The 24,743-nt window shown below is 45.9% G+C and overlaps 1 protein-coding gene across 8 annotated transcripts in view; it reads left to right on the forward strand.

The window, feature by feature from the left end:
• Positions 1-24,743, forward strand: part of LOC125994747 (syntaxin-binding protein 1) — a 135,161-nt gene that overhangs the window by 101,751 nt on the left and 8,667 nt on the right. For 5 of the 8 annotated variants that reach the window (XM_049764237.2, XM_049764236.2, XM_068650067.1 and 2 more), the window contains one exon: positions 8,289-8,407. The exons of 1 other annotated variant lie outside the window; for it this stretch is intronic. In XM_049764237.2, the coding sequence (XP_049620194.1) occupies positions 8,289-8,398 (110 nt within the window). In that variant the 3' untranslated portion in view covers positions 8,399-8,407. Of the gene's footprint in view, positions 1-8,288; positions 8,408-9,455; positions 9,617-24,743 lie in introns of all 8 variants that reach the window. 2 more of the 8 variants (XR_011086579.1, XR_011086580.1) reach the window with 2 other exon arrangements.

Raw genomic sequence — 24,743 nt, forward strand, 5'->3', positions numbered from 1 at the left:
GAGTAAATGCATGCGCGATCTCCAACTGGTCCTGCATCCTCCGAGCATACTCCAACCCCGGCTGCTCCTCACAGCTGTCTAGGAGTTACCCAAAAGGCATCTCCACTGGCGTCCCGGCCAATCATCAGCAGAGCAGGGGTGCAGCTAGTTGAACTTTGGACAGCTGAACAATAGGCCATCAGCACCAGTGGAATGTGTCGGTCCCAGTCACGCTGGTGTTTTTGAGGTGAGGATGGCGAGCTGCTGCTGCATGGTGCAGTTAAACCGTTCCACCAAGCCATCACTCTGTGGATGCAAAGGTGTTGTGCATGTCTTCTGCATGTCCAGGCGTTCACAAAGGGCAGCAAAAACCTTGGACCCAAAGTTCCTGCCCTGGTCACTGTGGAGAATATCTGCAGTTCCAAACCGGCAGAACATGCCCCGACCTCACTTGCGACACAATTCTTATTGAGGGCAAAGATGCTGTCAAACTCCCAGAGGACCTTCCACAACTGCTCCTTCTGCTCAGCAGTCAGCCCTTTGCAGTTCCTTTCCCAGATGGACCGGATTGCCCCAGTTCGGTCCTTTGCTGCCACTGACAATTCTGGGCTGGACGACTTTGCTCCCCCCAGCATGCGGTCCATCATAGGGTGAGCAAATTCTACTCGGCTTGCCGTTGACTGCTGAGGGGAGTGGTGTAGTGCGGACCTGACGTGCAGGTTGTCCATTGTAAGATCTGTTGTATTGATGGTCATCCCCTCATCTCTGCCTTGCGATGCCGTAATCATCTTCATTCGCAGACCATTTGGCAGGATGAGCACACCAGCTCCCAAGTCCACCACACACTTTGCAGCTCTCAAGAAGTCCCGACCCAGAGTACAAGGGTCACTCACATTCGCCACCCAAGCTGAGTGCGTTGTTAACAACCCACACAGGACGAACTCAAATGTACTTTTGCCCCTCATATGAGCTGTTTCTCCAGTCACTGTCTTCAGCTTAGTCGAGGCTGGTCCTAAAACGGTTTCCACTGGAACAACGTCGGGCCTCACAATTGTGGCTGAAGACCCAGAGTCCACCAGGGCTGTGCAGAAAACATTTCCAGTCCGCACGCGAACATGACTGGGGTTCCCGACATCTGTCCAACCCACAGTTACAACAGCCTCGTCCTGGACATGGGGCCCTCCACATGCGGCTCCTTTGAATGCAGGTTGCTGTTCCCGGTCCACAACTGGCAGGGTCGGCGTCGTCACGGTTACATGGACCCCTTCTCGTTTCCCTGCTGATTCCTCAGGCAGCTCCGCAGGAGATGACCTGGCTGGCCACACCCCCAGCAGACAGTGGAGCGTGCTCGTCGACTGCACTTCTCCTCATGCTGTGCAGTTGTGCGGGCATTAATTGCGCACACCAGCTCCTCCACCCACGTCGGTCTGCACCGCTCCTCCGCTGCCAACAACGTTGCAGACACAGGGCAGATTATTGTCTGCAGGGCTCCCTGGACTCTCTCTTTCCATGGCGAGAACAAGCACCACCCCCAGGGATGCCGGGTGGTTTAGCTGAACATGCAGGCGCAGCTCATCTGGTCTGAGCGATTGGACAAAATGGTCACAAATCAGTTTATTCTGGACCCCATTTGGCACACCAGCATATGCGCACCGACCCAGGGTCTCAATCTCATGGGTAAGACAGCGGAGCGGCTCTCCCGGGCGGCGATCACGCTGCTTGAACTCATAGCGTAGAAGGCTCTCAAATTAAATTCTCCAAAACACCTCTGCAAAGAGCCCACTAGTGTGCTGTAGTCAAGTCAGCTGTGCCGCTTTCACCTTCCCCGACCAACCAGCAGCATCAGCCACCAACTCAAACTGTGCTTGATAGGCCTCCCAACTTCCTTTCCCAGAAAACTTTGGCGCCTTCATCACTGGCCATGCAAGCCCTAGGGTGCCGCCATGCGCATGCACCCCCGGACAAACCGCGGCAACACCCGCCACAGCGTCGTGACGCAGACCCGTTATGGCGGCCTCACACTCCCTCGGGCGCAAAACTCCAGCCTCGACGCGACCATGCTCTGCAGCTCTTGGCATTGGCATGTCAACAACACATGACACGGCGTCCTTCTCCACCTGGGCCGCCGCATGGTCCAGCTTCCTCCTTCACCACTCGTCGATGTCACGTGCTGGTGCCACCGGCGACAGGACCACGCCCCCCTGTCAGTGGAATCGCCGTCACCTGCCACGGGCTCATGGACAGCGCTATATCAGCGCCGCCAGCGCAGACCTGAGTGTCAGTCTGTCCCTTGATGCTGCTTCGCTCATCAGTCCCTGAGATACTGACTCGCTTGACTATTGGAAATCCCGCAGAATCGCTTGTCCTCTCCAGCCCGATCGCCGCTCCAGCACCAGCTGTTACCATCATCCCCTTCCACAATAAAGTCTGTCGCTACGCACTTGGCTGTACTGTCCATTCCCTCACAGTACAGACTGACCAACGCTATGCAGCCAGCGAACGACGAGACTGCATTGAGCCGACTGGAGCGAGCCGAGACCTGTCTGCCGACATCCGGTACCTGATCAAGGTTGGTCAGCAGCAACAGCTACAGCAGCAGGAGATGGCCCAAGCCCTCCAGAGACTGTCGGTAGCTGCGTCCCCGGCTGTCACGGCAACCCCGCACCGCCCGTCTGCCGAGGCCAGGACGCTGGTGGACGTCCCGGAGCCCCGCCTTGGCAACATCGAGAAGTTTAACGGCGATCCCAAGCACGTGAGGGCATTCGTGACCAACTGCCGCATAATGTTCAGCCTCCAGCTAATCACGTTTTCGTCGGAATCAGCCAAAGTCGGGTTCGTCCTAACCCACCTCACGGGCGAGGCGCGGCTGTGGGGTCTGGCCAAATATGAAAGGATGGCCCCGGCTTGCGATTCCTTCGACGCCTTCGCGGAGGAATTGCTCTGCCTGTTCGACCTGGGATCCGCCGCCGAGGACGCCGCCGAGGAACTGGCGACGCTGCGTCAAGGTAGCCGATCGGTCGCGGAGTAAGCCCTTAAGTTCCAGACGTTGGCCGGCAGCAGCGGATGGAACACGCCGGCGCTCGTTAGCACCTTCCTAAACGGCCTCGCTGAGTACATGAAAGATGGACTGGTTTCTTACGATCGCCCGCGAACCCTGAAGGGCGCGATGGACTTGGCGGCCCGAGTAGACCGGCGGATCCAGACGCGGCGGCGCGATCGGGAGAGGAGGTCCCCGCGAAACCCGTGTGGTCACATTCCTCCGTCTGCTGGGGACCCGCCAACCTGGGATCTGGGAGGGGCTCGGGTTCCCTCGGAGGAGCACCATCGGGTAGCGGGGTGCCCGTTAAAAAGGCCGGGGCTCACGCGGCGTCGGGGGATCCGCGTGAGCTCGTCCAGCACCGGCTCTCCCAGCCCCAGCACGCTCACGCTACAGGCACGCGTCCAGCTCGCGGCGGGCGACCAGAACGTGGCGGCCTTGGTGGATTCCAGCGCGGAGGGGAACATCATGGACATTAGCCTGGCACGCCAGTGGGGTGTCGGCTTCCTCCCTCTGAGCCCGTCCATTCCCGCACGTGCCATTGATGGCCGTCTGATCGGCGAGGTGGCTTTCGTGACGGAACCAGTTAAGTTACTGCTCTCCGGCAATCACCACGAGACCATCCAGTTTTTTCTTCTTTCCCTCCCAGGACAGCAGCTCATACTGGGGCACCCTTGGTTGGGGCAGCACAACCCGGTGCTGGACTGGGAGGTGGGGGTTGTTCGGCAGTGGAGCGAACGCTGCCATCAGGTGTGCCTGAAGGCGGCTACCAGCCCACTCGGCAGAGCCCCGCCCAGGTACAGTCCCGACATCCCCAATGTCCCAGCGTTTTATCACGAACTCAAGGAGGTTTTTAGTAAAGGCAGGGCCACTTCTCTTCCTCCACACCGGTCCTACGATTGCGCTATCGATCTGTTACCCGGCACCTTCCCTCCCAAGGGACGCGTCTACTCCCTGTCCGCTCCTGAGCGCCGGGCTATGGAGGAATACATCCGGGAGTCCCTGGCAGCCGGTATCATACGGCCGTCCTCTTCACCTGCGGGAGCGGGGTTTTTCTTCGTGAAGAAGAAGGAGGGCACGCTACGCCCGTGTATTGACTACCGGGGAATAAACGAGATCACTGTAAAGAACCGATACCCTCTGCCTCTTCTGTCTTCCGCCTTCGAGAGCCTTCAGGGTGACACCATTTTCACGAAGCTGGATCTTCGCAACGCCTACCACCTGATCCGCATCCGGGAGGGAGACGAGTGGAAGACGGCTCTCAACACCCCGAGCGGACACTACGAGTACTTGGTGGTTCCGTTTGGGCTCACCAACGCCCCAGCGGTTTTCCAGTCCCTGATAAACGACGTGTTACGAGACATGCTGGACAAATTCGTGTTTGTTTATTTAGACGACATCCTCATCTTCTCCCGCTCGCTCCCTGAGCACATCAAGCATGTTCGGGCGGTGCTGCGCCGTCTCCTTGAGAATTCGCTCTACGTGAAGGCAGAGAAGTGCGAGTTCCACGCCTCCTCTGTCAAATTCCTCGGCTATGTGGTGCGTGAGGGATCCATCGAAATGGACCCTGGGAAGGTGCAAGCGGTCACGTCATGGCCTGTTCCCGAAACACGCAAGCGACTGCAACAGTTCTTAGGGTTCGCGAACTTTTATCGCCGTTTTATCCGTGGATACAGCACGGTGGCCGCGCCCCTCACCGCCCTTACCAGCCCCGCCTCCCCGTACAAATGGACGGAACGGGCAGAACAGGCATTTCAGGAGCTTAAGAGGAGGTTCACATCCGCTCCCATCCTCAGGGTTCCCGATCCCGACAGACAGTTCGTGGTCGAGGTGGACGCCTCGAACGTGGGTGTCGGGGCGGTGTTGTCGCAACGTAGCCGCCAAGACGATCGTCTCCACCCGTGCGCCTTCTTTTCTCGCCGTCTGTCAGCCTCGGAACGAAACCATGACATCGGGAATCGGGAGCTCCTCGCCGTCAAGTTGGCCTTGGAGGAGTGGCGGCATTGGCTGGAGGGCGCCACCACTCCGTTCATCGTCTGGACCGACCACCGCAACTTGGAGTATCTGCGATCGGCCAAGAGACTGAACGCAAGACAAGCACCGTGGGCTCTGTTCTTTGACCGGTTTGAGTTCTCTCTTTCCTATAGACCGGGTTCCCGTAACGCAAAGGCGGACGCCCTGTCGCGTTTGTTTCCTGGGGGGGAGGAGGGACAGGGTCCGCCTCCCACTATCCTCCCGAGCTCGGTTCGGGTGGCGGCTCTTACATGGGAGATCGAACGCCAAGTGGAAGCCGCAGCACGCGATCAACCCGGCCCTAGCAACTGCCCGGAGGGTCGCCTGTTCGTCCCTGAACGCCTGCGGTCGTCCGTGCTGCAATGGGCGCACGACTCACGCCTGGCCTGTCATCCCGGTGCGGCAGGCACGAGGTACGTGGTGGCACAGCGTTTCTGGTGGCCCACCTGGCAAGTGGACACCAGCGATTACGTCAGAGCCTGCTCAATTTGTAACCGCTACAAGACGTCTACTCGTCCTCCGGCCGGGCTGCTTCAACCCTTTCCCCAGCGTCCCTGGTCTCACCTGTCAATCGACTTTGTCACGGGCCTCCCCCCCTCAGAGGGAAACACGGTGATCCTCACGGTGGTGGACCGTTTTAGCAAGATGACGCATTTCCTCCCTCTGCCTAAGCTCCCATCTGCGAAGCAGACGGCGTCCATCATGGTGCGGGAGGTGTTTCGTCACCACGGTCTCCCACAAGACATCGTGTCAGACCGAGGACCTCAATTCGCTTCCACCTTCTGGACGGAGTTCTGCTGACTCCTCGGCGCCACGGCCAGCCTCTCCTCGGGGTTTCACCCTCAGTCCAACGGTCAAGCGGAGCGCCTGAACCAGGAACTGGGCAGGTCTCTCCGATGCATGGCCGCCGGGGACCAGCGCGGGTGGGTCCAACAGCTTCCCTGGGTAGAGTACGCTCACAATTCCCTCCCCAGCTCGGCTACGGGACTTTCGCCTTTCCACTGCGTCTTCGGGTACCAGCCACCCTTGTTCGCCCACCAGGAGCGTGGTGCGGCGTGCCCGTCGGCCCAGGCTTGTGTCCGCCGTTGTCATCGTGCCTGGGCGAGGGGCCGGAGTACAGAGTGGGGCAGCGTGTGTGGCTCTCGACGCGGGATTTGCCGCTGCGAGCAGGATCCCGCAAACTGGCGCCCCGCTTTGTTGGACCGTTCCCTATTCAGAAGGTGATTGGCCCGGCCGCAGTCCGTCTTCTCCTTCCAGAGTCCATGAAGGTTCACCCCACGTTCCACGTGTCCCGTGTGCGGCCCATCCATGAGAGTGCGTTGGCGCCGGCGCCCGTTCCGCCGCCGCCGCCCCAGCTAGTTGATGGGGGCCCGGCTTACGCTGTCCGCTCCCTGCTCCGATCGCGGCGGCGCGGTCGTGGCCTCCAATACCTCGTGGATTGGGAGGGTTATGACGACGCGCACTGCTCCTGGGTTCCGAGCCGCTGGATACTCGACCGTTCGCTCATCACGGAGTTCCATCGCTGCCATCCGGACCAACCGGGTCCTCGGCGCGGGCGCCTGAGGAGGGACGAGGGGACCAGGGGTGAGGGTCCGGGGAGGTCTTGTCCGCCGGTACCGGGGTCTTCTGCTCCCGTGTCCGTCGATCCTGCGTCTGGCGAGGTGTCGGACGTTTCGGCCGTGTGCTGACCCCCCCACCTGGTCGCCCGGGGTATTGCCTTCCTTTTTTTTTTTGTTTTTGGTTCCTGGGGACGTCGGGAGCCGTCCCTTGTGGGGGGGGGTTCTGTCACGTGCTGGTGCCACCGGCGACAGGACCACGCCCCCCTGTCAGTGGAATCGCCGTCACCTGCCACGGGCTCATGGACAGCGCTATATCAGCGCCGCCAGCGCAGACCTGAGTGTCAGTCTGTCCCTTGATGCTGCTTTGCTCATCAGTCCCTGAGATACTGACTTGCTTCACTATTGGAAATCCCGCAGAATCGCTTTTCCTCTCCAGCCCGATCGCCGCTCCAGCACCAGCTGTTACCATCATCCCCTTCCACAATAAAGTCTGTCGCTACGCACTTGGCTGTACTGTCCGTTCCCTCGATAGATGAGATCGTTGAACATCTTGACACACGTCAGGTGGACAGCAGATAAATCCTACTTCTGACACCAAATGTAATGCCCTCAACGTGGTCAAAGATGAAACCGGTAGCGGGTGCAACTTAGTCATTTTTATTGAACTCAAAATAACAACTTACGCATACTTACACGAGTTGCTGGCGGCCACAACTCACACCCGTCCAATCCATACTCGCGTCCTCGTTCCGCGTCATTTCCAACCCCCCCTGCCCTCACACGTCCCATAATACACAATAACAAACATTACAATATTCTTGCAAATATTTTTTTGGGGTTGCTACACAAAAACCATATACACTGAACAGAACTTGAAGGCCCTGCAGCGCATAGTGAATACGGCTGGTAAGATTATTGGTGCTTCGCTCCCCTCCCTGAAGGACATTTACACCTCCCATCTCGCCCGCAAGGCAACCTCGATTGCCAGAGATGTGAGTCACCCGGCTCACTCTTTGTTTGACCTTCTGCCCTCTGGGAAGAGGTACAGGAGCCTGCGCTCCCGCACCACCAGACTTGCCAACAGCTTCTTTCTCCAGGCTGTTAGGGCCCTGAACTCGCTACCCCCTTCTGCGTAGCGTGTGGCACTGTTGCGCTATTTTCGGGAATGTCTGCTGTACGCGCACTTGCTCCTTTTTTTCCTGCTCCTCTTATTTATTTATTTATTGTTGTGTTATTTATTCATTATTTATTTAGCACGCTTTTGTTATACTTGTTTACTTGTTTGTCTGTTGTGAGCCATGTCTTGTCACCGTGGGATAGAGGGGAACGAAATTTCGGTTTCTTTGTGTGTCTTTGGCATGTGGAGAAATTGACAATAAAGCTGACCTTGACTTTGACATAAAAAAACAATCCAGAAAAAATTCATAGAAATCCTCTAAAGTAAAATCGATTTAACACGACGACACCCGGCTTTACTGGAAAAGGCGATGCCAAATGAGGTTTTACCGGAAATACGTCTAGTTCGTGCTTCTAGTCCATGGTGTATTCTCTGTGACAAGAAACAATAAGCACGTTTTTTCTAAGGTTGGATAGTAAAAAATACCGCACCCAATTTTTTAAATAAAATTTTGTTGGCTTTCATCGCATTTTGCAGTTGACTCTCTGCATTAAATTTGAGCAAAGGTGTTTATCTTTTGAAGGTTCCACCCACATCCTTACACCTCCAAAATACCTGAAGGAACTGCAGCACCCAGATTTCATGGACCCCAATGCACCACCTGAGACCACTGGGGAGCAGTCAACCCAATGATACATTGCGGTAAATGCTCTCGTTTGTGGATCGCTATATTAACATTTCTACATGCAGTACATTTACCATATTTATTTAACAAACAACAGTAGTATTCCTTTACAACCTAAATCCTCATTCTTCTTTGGGTATAAAGAAAAGAAAATTGCAGTAAAGAAAATTCAAACTTGAGACCATCTGTCAAACACATTTGATGAACGTTCCTAATACAGAATATCTGAAGGTGTTGAAAGGTGTTAATGCAGTACATTTACCATATTTATTTAACAAACAACAGTAGTATTCCTTTACAACCTAAATCCTCATTCTTCTTTGGGTATACAATTGTGTAGTAAAGAAAATTCAAACTGGAGACCATCTGTCAAACACATTTGATGAACATTCCTAATACAGAATATCTGAAGGTGTTGAAAGGTGTTAATGCCTGCAAATAGGGGGAATTTCATTTTCTGAGGTTCTAAAACCTAACAAGAAACTTGGAGTATGTTACGCTCACTGCTTCATATGTTGTTGCTACAGTAAATATGAGATAAAATGATTTCTCTAAAATTGGACAATGGAGGTACTTTCTCCCAGAATTTAGGGTACCACTATCTCCACCATCATACCTGTCAGAATCTGGCTTCAGTATAGATGAGGTTGTTTTGTACTTTCTTTTTCCATCACCGTTCTGCTATGACGTTCTAGTATGATGCATTTCTACTTCCAAAATGTGGTATCAAATTGATTTGTGAATCACTCATAGGAGTTCTCCTCAGTATCTAGTACTGCTCCGTGATTGACCTGATTGGCCGATGCTTCACCTTGTGCATGTCAAACAAACTTTACTTTTGATCAATCACGATCAATACTGTGACCAGCATCTTCATCTGCTAAAAATAAACAAAAAGGAAAATGTGGGTAATTCTGCGAGAACAGAATTAATTGCGGCGTCCATGCATTCATCCACGGGTAACGCCATGTTTTTGTTTGTTTGTTTGTTTGTTTGTTTGTTTGTTTGTTTGTTTGTTTGTTTGTTTGTTTTCCCTGGCCTTGGTACTTCTTATTTTTGTCACAGCTACATATCCTACTCCCCAAACACGTTGTTGCTTTGTGATTGGTCTGCACTTTCAGCGGTTCAGCTCAGAGAAAATCATTGGGCTTAGGACAAGATGGATTCTCGGGTTTTGTGATCTCACAAATACTGCGGGAATTCAGCTTGCAGGCAAGGTCAAAAAGGTACCACAAGTTTTATAGTACAGTGGAGCTTCGGTTTTCGAACGTCCCAGTTCTCGAACAAATCGGTATTCAAACAAAAAATTCGAGATTTTTTTGATTCGGGTGTCGGATGAAATTTCGGTTGTCGAACCTCGCGAGATGAGCTGAGAGGATCCGCATGCCAACTGACTCCGTTCGTTATTACATTCTCGTTACTCTGAGGATTGCATCAACTCTAATCATACCTCCAAAGGAAGCAAGTGGGAGCAGTAAACCTGATCATGGCGAAAAGAGGAAAGTAGTGTGCAGAACGGTTAAATTTAAAAAAGAATTAATCACAAAATATGAGTCCGGTGTGCATGTGTCAGAGTTGGCGCGGGAGTTTTGCATGGCAAAATCGACAATAAGCTAGATCCTGAAAAACAAAGACGCTCTTAAACAAAGTGATGTTGCGAGAGGAGCCACTGTGCTTACCAAACAACGAAATTTTTTGAAATTAAGAAAACGTTTTTGCTGTTTTCTTTCACATGATCTTTGAAATGTCTTTCATTGGTAAAAATTAAAAAAAAAACGTTTTGATGTGCTTTTTTTCCCCTCACAATTTAAAAAGATATCTTTTACTATTAGAATGAAACACACAAGCGAGTTGCTACAGATACGGCAATACATTCCCCAGCCTAGCCTACTCTATTAATTCAGTTTATCATTTACATTATTTATTTATACATTACCTACTCACGTATTTATGCAGTTTGTAGTGTAAAAGAATGAAAACATGCTTTTAAAAAAAGCTTTTTTTTTTGGCTTGGGACGCATGAAATTTTTTTTCCATTATTTGTAACGGGGAAACATGATTCGGAATTCGAACGATTCACTTCTCAAACAGCCTTCTGGGACAGATTGTGGTCGAAAACCGAGGCTCCACTGTATTGGAAAATGAATGTATTCTTTTTATATACTGTATTTCAATCATTTATTAGTTCATTAATCAATTTTATTAATTCACCCTTGTGAACCTCAATAATTGGTTCAATAAAAGGTTTACTGAATAAACACTTACTCATAAGTCGAATTTTATCTGTCCTTTATGTTCCAAAGTTTATAGTTGATAAATACAAAGTATTAGGGTGCCCCTAAGCTAGCTAAAAATGTCAAGTTCTCCGCACCCTCTATTCCAATATGTTTATATAGATAACCCAAAACGTCCCTCCTGTTTGTTCCTCTTTTTTAGGGACGGTCCATGATTTCGGACCATACAAGGAAAGATTGTTATACTATGACTAATTCCTCAATTTATCCCAACCAAACATTCTCAACACTTATCCCCCCTTAACTGGATCTCACTTTTTCTAATACCAAACACCTCATCAGGACACATTTGCAGTGACCTTGTAACTAATACATCTAAGAAGGGTCAGAGTGGCCTGTTGCAAAATACTATGCACTTCTTCTAAGTAATCTTAAGTCTGTCCGTCTGTCCTTCCGTCCGTCCGTCCGTCCGTCCATCCATCCATCCATCCATCCATCCATCCATCCATCCATCCATCCATCCATCTTCATCACCGCTTATCCTGATAAGGGTCGCGGGGGGTGCTGGAGCCTATCCCAGCTGACATCAGGTGAAAGGCAGACTACATCCTGAACTGGTCATCAGCCAGTCGCAGGACACACAGAGATGAACAACCAGTCACACCCACATACACACCACCACTCAGAGAGAATTAAACCCATGCTGCCTTCACACAAGTCAGGCGTGTGTACCCCTCCCTACACTAACAGCGATAATCTATTTAAGTGTCGTGGTAAAAACATTAAAAAAAACATCTTATACTGATCAAAAATTACTATAGTACCTCAACATCAGGGTAATCATCTTTAAAGTGAAAAGGTTGTATATAACTAAAAAAAATCAAAATAAGACCAAATCAAAATATGAGTAACAGCAAAACAAATACACATCTTAATATAAAAATTATACTGATCCCTTCATATATAGAATTATACTGATTCCTTCATATATAGATATATCATAAGATAACATTCTGATCATAATGCAATTATTTGTGATGTTAAAAATCATTCCATCATTCCTTAATTGGTCAGTTGAGATTCCAAAAGTGCTGTACCAAAACAGTATAGCAGAGGTGTCCAAACTTTTTACAAGGAGGGCCAGATTTAACAAAGTGAAGGGGCCCAGGGGCCAATAGTTTTTTTCTGACATTTTTTAACTACAAAAATGTCATGCAAATACACAGTGTTATGAAACAATTTTCATTGTCACAATTGTCTTTTTTTTCAAATGACAAAATAATCAAATATAAGCCGCTCAAGCAGATGTGAACAACTCTAAAAACACAAATTCTGCCTTTCATTCATATCTGAAGAGTCAGACAGCACTGAACAAATTGTGAAATACCTTAAATTTACATGAGTTTAAAATTATTTTTGCTTCATGAACATTTTAAACAGGAGTTATAAGTAATGCAAAGTTGTCTGTTATTAAAACTTAGAACAAGTGAATTTGGCTATTGTCATTTACAATATCTTTCAGAAAGTAATAGTTTGTGTTATGTCTACATGTTCATAACATCAACAGTATTAACATGGCCACTTCGTAGCTTGCTTTAGTAATATTCACTTTTGAATCGCAGCCTCGCATCAAGAACCACTGTTGTGACGCCAGTTTAGCTTGGAGCTGCTTCACTTTATTAGCTTGTCGTATGTGTTAGCATGTTTAGTCTGATAGTGTCTCTTTAGGTTGAAATCCTTAAACAAGACAAGACAATCTTTACAAATTAGACAAACACAATCGCCTTGATTTTCAGCGAAGAAGTATTCTTTTCTCTTGAAAGCGACGGCCCTCAATGTCAACTTTCCTTGTTTTCTTTGCAGTCGCCATGGCAGAAATGAGCGGAGAGGAGTGGTGCTGCCACCCTTTGGTAATAGGAGGAATTACAGTTTCAAGTTTCATGATTTTTTTTTAATTCAGTTTGAAAGTGCAGGTGGGCCTTAAATAATACATTATAAGACCAAACCTGCGGACCATATGAAATCCGACCAGAGGCCGGATTTGGACATGGCTGCGGTTAGGGTGAAGCACCTACAAATCTGAGACTATGATGGAGGAGTTGTGAAAAATGAATTGAACTTATGAAATGATATTACTTATGAAATTATTGGTGGCGGCACAGTAGTGCACTGCTTAGCACGTCTGTCTCAGTTAAGAGTAGTGATGTGCATTCCAGTTCTTTTGAGTGAACTGAATCTTTAGAAGCAGTTCACTTAAAAAGGATCGTTCGAAAGAATTGTTCACCAAATCGTTCGCCCCCTTCCCCACACACTGATCCATTGATGAATGGGAAAGGCAAGGAAGCAGTTTACTAGGCCGTAAATGGGAATTGCGTCACAGACTTGTTCGCAAACCGAACATTGCGTCACTAACCCGCTTTTTTTTCCCCAGTACCACAACGCCAGCAGCCGTCCCCCTGACTGGTTCATGAACGGGAAATTGCGTCACTGAATCTGACGTGAACGGAAATATATTATACCGTATTGGCCCGAATATAGGACGACCCTGATTATAAGACGACCCCCTCTTTTTCAAGACTCAAGTTTGAAAAAAGACTTTTTGAACACCAAATTTAATTTTTATACAGTAAATGATTACAGTACATCTGAAACAAATGATTATAACAATATATTCGAGAGAAAAAGCATGTTATTTTGCCTCAATCAAATCATGCAAAAACTGTCTATCACATCTTGATATCTGAACATTTAAATATGTAAACTTAAGTGCAATCACATTTGTAAACAAATGGCTTCTGGTTTTTCAAATGTAAATAAACCAATCTACTGTGATAAAACAACAAAATTGCAATAACTGCATTAATCATCAAAGTGAAGTCTAACTAACTGTAGTCTTAAAACAAATCTGAATAAGTTCTTCTTCGTGACCCCTTTCGCTTTGGCCTGGGGAGTTAAGTACAGCATTCACTTTGAAGATATCTGGCGCCATCTAGCGTTGTGAATGGGTATAATGTCTAGACCCCGAATGTAAGACGACCCCCACTTTTTCAGTCTTATTTTAATGTAGAAAACACCGTCTTATATTCGGGCCAATACGGTATATTCGGTAAAGTGTATTCTCTAAAGTCCCTCCTCCATCTAACGCTCGTTGCTGATTGGTCGTTCGTGAAGATTCACGAGTGAGTGACAGACAGCATTTCTGTTATCCCAGCCGACACACGTTTGATCTCAAATTAGCTGAGAAAAGATTATGCTTTTTTGTACAATCACGTGTCAAGAATGTGTATTAAACTACCTGCTGTTTTAGGATTACACAAAGCACACAAATATATACAATAATAGAATACGGAAATAAATACAAAGATACTGAAACTAACACTTAAATGCAAAAGTGCAATACAAAATAGATTTTTGGTGCAAAATAGACTAAGAGCTAGAAAATTAGAAAAAAGTGACCAAAAAATCCAGTAACCAAATAAGCAAACACACCAAAATTGTGCAAAATAATACTTCACAAAGAGGTAGAAAATCAAACAAGGCGAGCAAAAACAATCCAGTAACCAAACAAGCAAACAACAAATTTTGTGCAAAATAATACTTCATTAAGAGGTAGAAAATAAAGAAAAGTGACCAAAAATCCACAGCGGCCCTGTGAGAATCTGTGCTGCCCTCCCACTTTGAGAATGGTGAGTCCTGGACATCAACTGGCTTCTTCTCTGTCTTCCTGGGGGCCTGTTCAGGTAGTGTGGAAAAGTTGAACGGGTTGCCTCCTTCCTAGCCCAAATTACAGGGGGGGGGGGGGGGGGGGGGGGATCAAATTCTCACAGCGGCCCTGTGAGAATGCATAAGTACCCCATTTAAAACGGTGTATAGTGTGTGTGTGTTTAATTAATGAGGTGCACTTTGATTTACATGTTTGAAAAGCTAAACCAATAAATATTTTAGGAGAGGGTTTTATTACAAATGTTCCTTTTAACTGTTGTATGACTGAGTACTCAGTGAAGAAATCATTGAATACATTGTGCAGTACTAACTTAATAATAACGGAGAAGAAAAAATAAATAAATGATTTGTGCACTGATAACTTTACAATATTGGATAGTAAATAAATAATAACTAAACTAAATAAATAAATAAACAAATAAATGATTTTGTTGTCCTTTTGGTCAAACAAGATTGTCTTGAATTCAAACTTGAATTCTAACATTTCTTCATCATATAACATACATAAAAAATAATAACTTTAAACTTCATTTAGAAATTAGAAAATGCAATTTCTGGGGAAATTGCGTGTGAAGGCGAAGACGCTGAATAAATATTTGGGGAATGCTATGTTTAAAGTTGGAATGGGTTGAATCAGTTGAATAATGCAGAAATTAGAAGGGAAAAACGAAATTATGGAAAATTTGGCGTGAATTGCATTATTCAAAATTTGGAATTTTTGGTAAGTGGGAAGTTGTGGAATAGGTAGGCATAAGATGAACACTTGAAAGTTGGAACGGGTTGAATCGGTTGAAAAATTTAGAAATTAGAAGTGAAAAATGACATTTTGGAGAATTTGGTTAAATTTCAAAATTGAAAATTTTGAATTTTTGGTAAGTGGGAAGTTGTGGAAAAGGCAAAAGATGAACAGTTGAAAGTAGGAACAGGTTGAATCGGTTGAAAAATGTAGAAATTAGATGTGAAAAACGAAATTTTGTGAAACTTTGCGGAAATGTTATATACGTGAAAACGTGAAATTTTGGGGATGTTGAAAATCTTCCCCAATGTGTTTTGAATGTGCTGAATGATGTGAATTTCGAACTGGGATGACGTAAATATGGAATGTTGAATGTGCCATTAAGAATGAATGGGGAAAAATTTGCCGTAAATTTGCGAATTTTGTGAAAATGGAAAATTTTGGGAATGAAATGAATGCAAGCACCCCTCGCGTGAATTTTTGGAATATGTTGAAATTGGAATGGAGTGAATCGGATGAATTATGTGGAAGTAGTTGAACGTCAAAAAAGTGCGAGGAATAAAATATAATAACTAGAAAATGCAATTCCTAGAGAAATTGCGTGTGAAAGTTGTAGAAATACTTGGGGAGTAATGCAGAATGATGTTTAAAGTTAGAACGGGTTGAACTGGTTGAAAAGTGTAGAAATTAGAAAGGAAAAATTAAATTTTGGAAACTTTGGTGTGAATTTTAAAATTGAAAATGTGGAATTTTTGGTAAGTGTGAATTTATTGAATAGGTAGGCAAAAGATGAACAGTTAAAAGTTAGAATCGGGTGAATTTGTTAAAAAAATTAGAAATTATGAATGAAAAATGAAATTTTTGAGAATTTGGCGTGAATTTAAAAATTGAAAATTTAGAATTTTTGGTAAGTAGAAAGTTGTGGAATACGTAGGCAAAAGATGAACAGTTGAAAGTTGGAACGGTTTGAATTGGTTGAAAAATGTCGAAGTCAGAGCAAATGTTAAATCCCCATAGAGAATGAATGGGAATTTTCCCAAAAAATTGCGCTAATTTTTTTAAAAATTTGGAGCGAAACGAAAACTACATGTTGAAGAGGTTCACTTTGGAGTTCAAAAGTTGAAACGGGTTGAATCAGACGAAAAGGATTCGTTCCGAGTCTCACCGCTGTTCAGGTAACTAATCTATTGCTAGATGAATTCTGTCTCTTCGGACGCCAGTCCCGCTGAAATCAAAGAAGGGTTGAGTAACTACTTTGTCGAAACCCAGGATCTCCTCAATCGCAGCCGTTAGCAGCGGATCTCTCTCCTATTAAGATTGTTGCTTTTGTTATCCGCTCGGAATAGTTTAGCTGTCTTTGTTAAGACTGCGGGACCTCGTTTATTTTCACTCGTGTACACTCACACTAGCTTGATCTTAAGATAACGGTTTCGAACCAGATCTGACACTCCTTGATGTTAGGATTAAAGCTGTCTTCACTTAAAAAAGAACTCAACGGTTTACAGTATGACTAAAATAGAAGAAGAAAAGAGATATAAGGTTTGTAAGATTAACATGTCCCCACTATTCAATTTAATTCAGTTAGAAAAGATTAAGTCGTCAATCATAAAACTGAAATTATATAATTAGGATACTAGAAATTGAGGATAAAAGATTAAATAGAAAATCACTGTCATTCGAAATTAAAAGATTAAATGTCAGCAGTTAGTCTTGAGCCTAACGCTTTTAAGCAATCCCCTAATCGAAATTTAATGATTTAGGATAATAGAAGTTAAAGAAAAGGTTAAATAGAAAATCACTGTTATTCGAAATTAAAAGATTAAATGTCAGCAGTTAGTCTCAAACCTAATGCTTTCAAACAATTCCCCAATCGAAATTTAATGATTTAGGATAATAGAAGTTAAAGAAAAAGGTTAAATAGAAAATCACTGTTATTCGAAATTAAAATATTAAATGTCAGCAGTTAGTCTTGAGCCTAACGCTTTTAAACAATCCCCTAATCGAAATTTAATGATTTAGGATAATAGAAGTTAAAGAAAAAAGGTTAAATAGAAAAGCACTGTTATTCGAAATTAAAAGATTAAATGTTAGCAGTTAGTCTCAAACCTAATGCTTTTAAATAATCCCCCAATTGAAATTTAATAATTTAAGATAATAGAAGTTAAAGAAAAAGGTTAATTAGAAGTTCAATCTCAACCGAATTTAAAAGATTAAAAAATCAGCACTTATTATAGAAAAAGAATAAGCAATACAAGTCTTAATTATTCTTACAAACAAGATTCAACTGAATTCAACTCACCATATTCTATATTGTCTGTTCTCAAAGTTCTCTCGATTGTAAAGCTCAAAAAGTGTATAAAAGAGGATATATGTATATATCTTAAAAAATAAATGGCTATTTGATGGAACAATGAGTGATCAGGTCAGCTAATTCCAAAATCTCTATAAAAATCTAAGTGGCCACAGAGAAGAGAAGCACCGTCCTAAATTGGCATTCTTTTTCTCTATGCTTGTCCTTTTCTCTTCTCCTATCTAAAGCTCAAATTTTGACCAAGTCCAAATTGAAGATCGTATAAATTCGTTCTAACAGACCCTGGGTTAATCTAAGTAAGAATGAAAAATCTATCTTTTTATAAAGGACGTTTAGCACAATCGGACAGCACCTCATCCCTTTGGACCAAAAGAAGCCTCTGTTGGATCACCTTTTTATACAGATTTGGGCTCAGTCTTCTTCCCATGACTATTTTTAAAAGTAGACTGAGGCATCCACCTGCTTGTGCAACGTGCCTTGTCTTCCAGAAGGCGTCCATCTTCCCAGAGATGCTTTCGTGTTCCCAGAGATTTTCATCCCGGTTCTCATGGATGCTACTCTATTCTCGCGGAAGCAACGCTTTCTCAGAGATGCTTCATCGACTCCCTAATTTTCCGACGCTTAATTTAGCGTGCGACGTCCGTCGCTTCGTGTCAGCGTGACATCTGCCGCAGCCCGCTTTCACTCATGTTCTATCAAAAAGCACTCCCTCCCCTCTCTACTCAATTCTCAGTACATTCATGTGTAAGTGACACATCAATGCCACATTTATGTTGAAATGACACATTATTGCTAAATTCATGTTTAACCTTTGTTAACATTACAACCTATAACATGTTCTCAAATTAATTCAACAACTAATCATCTTTTGTGTACAGAATACTTTATGACAAACAAAATATAATAAGTGTATTTCAGCTTCTCTACTTGTGATTAACATGTCACATTCTCATCTCTTAACAATGATCATGGGCTTTTCTAGGTACCAGATTAAAATATTCAAGCAGTTTCAATATAATATGTCAAAGCAAAAATAATATAAAATCCTCCGAAGTGTCCATGTTTTATCCAGAATAAGTCCTTCTAATCAGTTAACAATTGTGACTACTGATCTATTATCAGGTCAATTTAACATTAGCACCATCTCTGGTGAAATTGTTATTATTATGAATTATTAATTTGGAAAAACTAACTATTAACCTATCTTAACTCGGGGCCCCCTTCTTCAGGTCTCTCATGTCAAACTTTTGTCACCATCTTCTGGCGAAATTTAGAATTTCATTTAAGCCAATTGTCTAGGCCACTTATTCACGCACCATCTTAACCTCTATGTCACTCCTCAAAATAATGGAACGGATTGAATCGGAAAATAATTGCAAAGGTTAGAGCTAATTTAGCTATTTAGGGCACTTCTTGTTGAAATAAGGTAACTTCCAGTTCATTTGGGGCACTTCCGGTTTGATTTAGGGCACTTCTGGTTTAATTTGGGTCACTTCCGGTTTGAAAAGGTCATTTCCAGTTCATTTGGGTCACTTCCGGTTTGATTTGGGGCACTTCCGCTTTCATTTAGGTCACGTCCGGTTTAATTTAGGTCAGTTCCGGTATATTTGGGGTCACTTCCGGTTTAAAAAGGTCACTTCTGGTTTATTTGGGGCACTTCCTGTTTGTTTGGAGTCACTTCCAGTTACGTGAGGTCACTTCCGGTTGATTTGGGGCACATCCGGTTTAAAAAGGTCACTTCCAGTACATTTGCGTCACTTCTGGTTAAATTTAGGTCACTTACGGTTTATTTGGGACATTTCCGGTTTGATTTGGGGCACTTATGGTTTAAATTAAGCCACTTACGGTTTATTTGGAGCACCTACGATTTTATTTATGTCACTTCCGGTGTATTTGAGAATAGGTTTCAAAAGGTCACATGCGGTTTATTTGGGGCACTTCCGGTTTAATTTAGGTCACTTCCGGTTAGTTTGGGGCACTTCTGGCTCACTTTGAGGTCATTTGGGATCACTTCAGGGTCAATCCATGATGTCCGCCACACTGTGGCAGTGGGGGTGACAGGGTGAATTGGGTAAGCATTGTGTAAGTGGGGGTGAAGGGGGTGAATATGGTAAGCATAAGGTGAACAAAGTGAATAAAGTTGGAATGGGTTGAATAGGTTGAAAAATGTAGAAATTAGAAGGGAAAAACGAAATTTTGGAAAATTTGGTGAATTTCAAAATTAAAAATTTGGAATTTTTGGTAAGTGGGAAGGTGTGGAATAGGTAGGCAAAAGATGAACAGATGAAAGTTGGAATGAGTTGAATCGGTTGAAATATGTAGAAATTAGAAGTGAAAAACGAAATTTTGTGAAATTTTGCGCAAATTTTAAACGTGAAAATGTGAAATGTTTGAATTTGGCAATTTAGGGAATATCCCCAATGTGATTTGATAGTGCTGAATGATGTGAATTTCAAACTGGAAGGATGTAAATGAGGTGAAATGGGGTGAATCAGTTGAAAAATGTAGAAATGAGAAGTGAAAAATGAAATTTTGTGAAAATTTGTGAAAATTTGAAACGTGAAAACGTGAATTTTTTTTATTTGGCAATTTTAGGAATGTCGAGAATATTTCCGAATGTGATTTGAATGTGCTGAATGATGTGAATTTCAAACTGGAACGACGTTAATGTGAAATTTTGAATGTGCCATTAAGAATAAATGGGGAAAAATCTGCCGGACATTTGTGAATTTTGTGAAAATAGAAAATTTTTGAAATGAAAAAAATTTAAGCAATTTCATGAATATCTGGAATAAGTTAAAAATAGAACGGAGTGAATCGGTTGAATTATGTGGAACTAGTTAAGCGTAAAAAAAGTGGTGGGAATAAAATTGTCGAATAACAATAGTGTGAAGGCCTTCGCCTACACACAATAAAGGACAGGAATAACAATAGTGTGAAGGTCTTCACCGTTACACTAATAATAATAAAGGACAGGAATAACAATAGTGTGAAGGTCTTCACATCCATCCATCCATCCATCCATCCATCCATCCATCCATCTTCTTCCGCTTATCCGGGGTCGAGTCACGGGGAAAGCAGCTTTAGGAGGGACTCCCAGACTTCCCCCTCCCCAGCCACTTCATCCAGCTCATCCCGGGGGATCCCAAGGCGTTCCCAGTCCAGCTGAGAGACATAGTCTCTCCAGCGCGTCCTGGGTCGTCCCCAGGGTCTCCTAACAGCGGGACATGCCCGGAACACCTCCCCAGGGAGGCGTCCAGGAAGCATCCTGATGAGATGCCCGAGCCACCTCATCTGGCTCCTCTCAACGTGGAGGAGCAGCGTCTCTCCCGGATAACCGATTTTCTCACCTTGTCACTAAGGGAGAGCCCGGGCACCCTGCGGAGGAAACTCATTTCGGCCGCTTGTATCCGGGATCTCGTTCTTTCGGTCACGACCCATAGCACGTGACCATAGGTGAGGGTAGGAGCATAGATCGACCAGTAAATCGAGAGCTTTGCCTTTTGGCTCAGCTCTCGCTTCACCACGACAGATCGGTACAAAGTCCGCATTACTGCCGACGCTGCACCAATCCGCCTGTCGATCTCGCGCTCCAATCTGCCCTCACTCGTGAACAAGACCCCAAGATACTTGAACTCCTCCACTTGGGGCAGGATCTCATCCCCGATCCGTAGAGAGCATTTCACCTTTTTCCGAACGAGAACCATGGACTCGGATTTGGAGGTGCAGACCCTTATCCCGACCGCTTCACACTCAGCTGCGAACCGCTCCAGTGAAAGCTGGAGATCACGGCTTGAAGAAGCCAACAGCACCACATCGTCTGCAAAAAGCAGAGACGCGAGGCTGAGGTCCCCAAACCAGACACCCTCAACGTCTTGGCTGCGCCTAGAAATTCTGTCCATAAAAATTATGAACAGGGTCTGTGACAAAGGGCAGCCTTGGCGGAGTCCAACCCTCACTGGGAACGAATCCAACTTACTGCCGGAAATGCGGACCAAACTCTGGCATCGGTGATACAGGGACCGAACCGCCCTTATCAGTTGGTTCGGCACCCAGTACTCCCGAAGCACCCTCCACAGAACCTCCTGAGGGACACGGTTGAACGCCTTCTCCAAGTCCACAAAACGCATGTGGACTGGTTGGGAGAACTTCCATGCACCCTCGAGGATCCTGCCGAGGGTGTAGAGCTGGTCCACTGTTCCACGGCCAGGACGAAAGCCACACTGCTCCTCCTGAATCCGAGGTTCGACCTCCCAATGGACCCTCCTCTCCAGCACCCCTGAATAGACCTTACCAGGGAGGCTGAGGAGTGTGATTCCCCTGTAATTGGAACACACCCTCCGGTCCCCCTTCTTAAAGAGGGGAACCACCACCCCAGTCTGCCAATCCCCAATCTCCACGCAATGTTGTAGAGTCAGCCATGACAGCCCCACAACATCCAGAGCCCTTAAGAACTCCGGGCGGATCTTATCCACCCCCGGGGCCTTGCCACCGAGGAGTTTTTTAACTACCTCAGTGACTTCGACCCCAGAGATTGGAGAGTCCGCCTCAGAGTCTCCAGGCCCTGCTTCCACAATGGAAGGTGTGTAGGTGGAATTGAGGAGATCTTCGAAGTATTCTCCCCACCGACTCACGATGTCCCTAGTCGAGGTCAGAGGCACGCCATCTCCACTGTAAACAGTGTTGACGGTGCACTGCTTCCCCTTCCTGAGACGCCGGATGGTGGACCAGAATTTCCTCGAAGCCGTCCAGAAGTCATTCTCCATGGCCTCGCCAAACTCCTCCCACGCCCGGGTTTTTGCCTCAGCAACCGCCGAAGCCGCATTCCGCTTGGCCATCCGGTACCTGTTGGCTGCCTCCGGAGTCCCGCAGGCCAAAACGGCCCGATAGGACTCCTTCTTCAGCTTGACGGCATCGCTTACCGCCGGTGTCCACCAGTGGGTTCGGGGATTGCCGCCATGACAGGCACCAACGACTTTATGGCCACAGCTCCGGTCAGCTGCATCAACAATGGAGGCGCGGAACATGGTCCACTTGGACTCCCCCGGGACGTGGGAAAAGCTCTGCTGGAGGTGGGAGTTGAAGCTCTTCCTGACAGAGGATTCTGCCAGACATTCCCTGCAGACCCTCACAGAGCGTTTGGGTCTGCCGGGTCGGACCGGCATCTTCCCCCACCATCGGAGCCAACCCACCACCAGGTGGTGATCAGTTGACTGCTCCGCCCCTCTCTTCACTCGAGTAACCCAAGGTCCCCGCCTTTGGCTACTGCACAGCTCACACTCGTCCGGGCGAGGGAAAACTAGATCCATATATTTTACTCGTTATAAGGGGTCTTCTGAGCCGTGCTTTGTCTGGCCCCTCACCTAGGACCCTTTAGCCATGGGGTATTAAGGTAATACCTCATCTTCACTGGAAAGTGTTGCTATCATTGTTTGTTGTTTTTTTATTTTTACTATTCTTCTTTCTTCATTATACATATATATGTGTTTAAAAAAAAAAAAAACGGAAAACATGGCTCCTAGGATCATTGGGGCAGGCAAACCCACCACGATAAGGTGATGACTCACAAAGGGGATTTTCTATTTTATCTATTAATTTTTGAAGGAATAATGAAATAACTAATGCTTTCCAAAATGCCCACATTTGGTGAGGAATATGGCTACGCCTCCTCCGCTCCTTTCAAGTCTTGTCACTTGAGCGAGCGATCACAAATTGTACATTGGAAATTACCTTCTGGGTAGCACGTCCGCCTCACAGTTAGGAGGGTGCAGGTTCGATTCCACCTCCGGCCCTCCCTGTGTGGTGTTTTCATGTTCTCTCTGTGTCCGCGTGGGTTTTCTCCGGGCACTCCGGTATCCTCCCACATCCCAAAAACATGCTTGGTAGGCCAATTGAGCATTCCAAATTGCCCCTTGGCGTGAGTGCGAGTGTGGATGGTTGTTCGTCTCTGTGTGCCCTGCTATTGGCTGGCAACCAGAACCACACGAGAGACAAGCAAGTCCTTTTAGACACCTGCAGGTGGAGAGCTCACACGTTGAAGGAGTGAAGTCTAAAACTCTCCCTCCTGCAAGGGCATATTTATTAAGAGAAACAGAGTGGGGGTAAGAGTAGGTCGAATAGGAAGCCCTTGTGCTCTATTCAAAACATATCAGGGGGTGTTTTACGACCTTGTGTAGGATGAGACAGCTATCTTATTTATCACCGGTTGCATTCCAACATAATCATACGATAAGGATAATCTGAAAAACCCTAACATCTCCCTCCTGTTTTATCATATGATTATGCCACCCCAAACAACAAAGACAAGTAAAAAAAAAACACATATATGTATAATGAAGAAAGAAGAATAGTAAAAATAAAAAACAACAAACAATGATAGCAACACTTTCCAGTGAAGATGAGGTATTACCTTAATACCCCAGTTCAAACTTATTGTGTAAGCAAAAAACCTGCTGGCCAGATGTTATTAGCAGGAAAAATCTCACACGGTCCCTCTGCCTTAGGCGACCAGAATGCTATCAACAAAAAAAATAAAAAGAAAAACACAGAAACAGTACAAGTTTCTGTAAAACATGCTCAACAGAACAGCATCTACGCAATCCACGTCCCATTATCATTATCACATCTGTCACGTCTAAGAAGTTGTATATGTGCTCGTGTTCTCATCAGCTGATGATGTTCTAGTCTGTAGGTGTGGTCTGTCACACACACTGGCGCACACACTCGTGTCCAGTTGGCAGGCAGCATCGGACAACTCTTGTGACCACAAAACCACGATCCGTTCTGAACAGGCACGTGCACTCATAGGATGCAGGTGAGGCAGAAGTAGGTCCCGTACGATGGTGCAGCCATGTTGGTAGTAGAGCCCTTACACCTTGAAAACGGCTCTCTCATCCTGGCATGTCCAAAGCTCCCATCCAGTCTCCTCCTGGAGAGCAGTCATCGTTAACGCAGACGTGGGTCACGTTACCTTGGATGTAACATGTGTAATTCACTCCAGCTGGTCTCTCTGTGTAGGCCACTTGCGGTATTGTTCGTCCTTTAACAGTCACATTGAGATTTGTCCAGAATAGCTGATCACAAGCACCGTCTGCAAGTCCAGGGCGGTAAGGGTCGGCATCCTTGACTGTGACAGCACGGTGTTGATATCCAACTCCTGGATGCCGTGTCCCTGTAAAACAATGCTCTAGACTTTCTTGCTACGTTTCACACAATAATAATGATGAGTAAATCATCAGATACCTCTCGTGCATACACTCCAACAAACGTTAAGTAGATGTGCGATCACTTGCATGAAGTCTACTTAACCAAACATTGAGTAAATATGGGATAACTTAAAAACTGTCCCG

The sequence above is a fragment of the Syngnathus scovelli genome, chromosome 3 (assembly GCF_024217435.2).
Source record: "Syngnathus scovelli strain Florida chromosome 3, RoL_Ssco_1.2, whole genome shotgun sequence".
In the NCBI taxonomy this organism is placed as follows: domain Eukaryota; kingdom Metazoa; phylum Chordata; class Actinopteri; order Syngnathiformes; family Syngnathidae; genus Syngnathus; species Syngnathus scovelli.